General features: G+C 34.8%; 1 protein-coding gene across 1 annotated transcript in view; it reads right to left on the minus strand.

The window, feature by feature from the left end:
• LOC109242432 (guanine nucleotide-binding protein-like NSN1) overlaps nt 1–846 on the minus strand; it is a 4,945-nt gene extending 4,099 nt beyond the window's left edge. The window contains exons 1-2 of the mRNA XM_019409293.1: nt 737–846; nt 390–634 (exon numbers count right to left, since the gene is read on the minus strand). Coding sequence (XP_019264838.1) covers nt 390–634; nt 737–755 — 264 coding nt within the window. The 5' untranslated portion in view covers nt 756–846. The remainder of the gene's footprint in view (nt 1–389; nt 635–736) is intronic.
• Nucleotides 847–1,159: the final 313 nt, after the last annotated feature.

Consider the following 1,159-nt stretch of genomic DNA (forward strand, 5'->3'; position numbering starts at 1 on the left):
TCTGTGATACAAAGAAGTCACATAATTCATACCATTAGATTTTTATCTCAATTCTTTTTTGATATTTCTAGACAGGTCCACATTCCCTTATATTTTCTTTGAATCAAGTATAGAATTCTTAAAACCAAGATATTTTTCATATCAGAATCAAGAGCTGCCTGCAAATATCAACTACTCACAGAAGCACAGCACTACTTCCATAAATTTCATTTAACATTTCAGCTCAAGCATCGACAATCAATCAAATTTATAACGTAGCACAAAGATTATCTTTTTTCATAAAATTAACTCAATGCAAAGCCTCAAGATGCAATATAAAGTCAAAGTAACATACAATCCGGCCAAGCAAGTAAAACACGAAAAGAACTAAACTCAAGAAAAGTGAATACCCTCTCTTTACGGGCAGCTTTCTTCTGCTCCAATTCCTCGAGAGCGCGAGCTCGACGAGCCTCGAGAGCCTTAAGTTCCTGCTCCTTAAAAGGCCAGTCATTGGGAATTCCTGGGTCCTTCTCTACCTTAGATTTCTTATTAAGGCCCAGCTTCTTAGCCTCTTTGGCCTTCTTCTTATGATGCTCCTTCACTTTCCTTATAATTTTATGCTTCTTCTTCAATGACACCCTCTTGCTCTTACTCTCTGTAAAACATTTACATATTTGTCAATATAATCTGCAAAAAAGATTTGCGACTGGCTGATAACTGAATAAAAATTTAACGTAATGGAGGTTCAATTACTTACTCTTGCTTTTCTTCACCATTTTCGTTTAGCTGTTTCTGCTCTTTCCGAAGATTTAGAGAGGACGACTAGGGTTTTGGAGGGGACATAAAAGGCTGGTTCAATTATACGCGGGTCGGGTCTCACGTTGTATGTACTTTAAAAAAAGTCGGGCCGAAAAAATAGCTGTAATGAGTAAAAAGTAAAAAAAAAAAAAAAAAAAAAAAAAAAAAAAAAAAAAAAAGGGAAATGGCTAAAAATGTCCCTCAACTATCCGAAAAAGTCTAATATTGTTAGTTAAGGTTTTAACGAGGCACATTATCTGTTGAATAGACAATCAAGGGGAGTGTTATAAATAGAATTTTATTTATAGTGAATGTCTATATTTAGAGAGATTCTAGGGTTTATTACTTGGTGGCTAAGTCACTATCTCCCTATAAATAGAGA

Source organism: Nicotiana attenuata, unplaced genomic scaffold (assembly GCF_001879085.1).
Source record: "Nicotiana attenuata strain UT unplaced genomic scaffold, NIATTr2, whole genome shotgun sequence".
Classification (NCBI taxonomy): Eukaryota; Viridiplantae; Streptophyta; class Magnoliopsida; order Solanales; family Solanaceae; genus Nicotiana; species Nicotiana attenuata.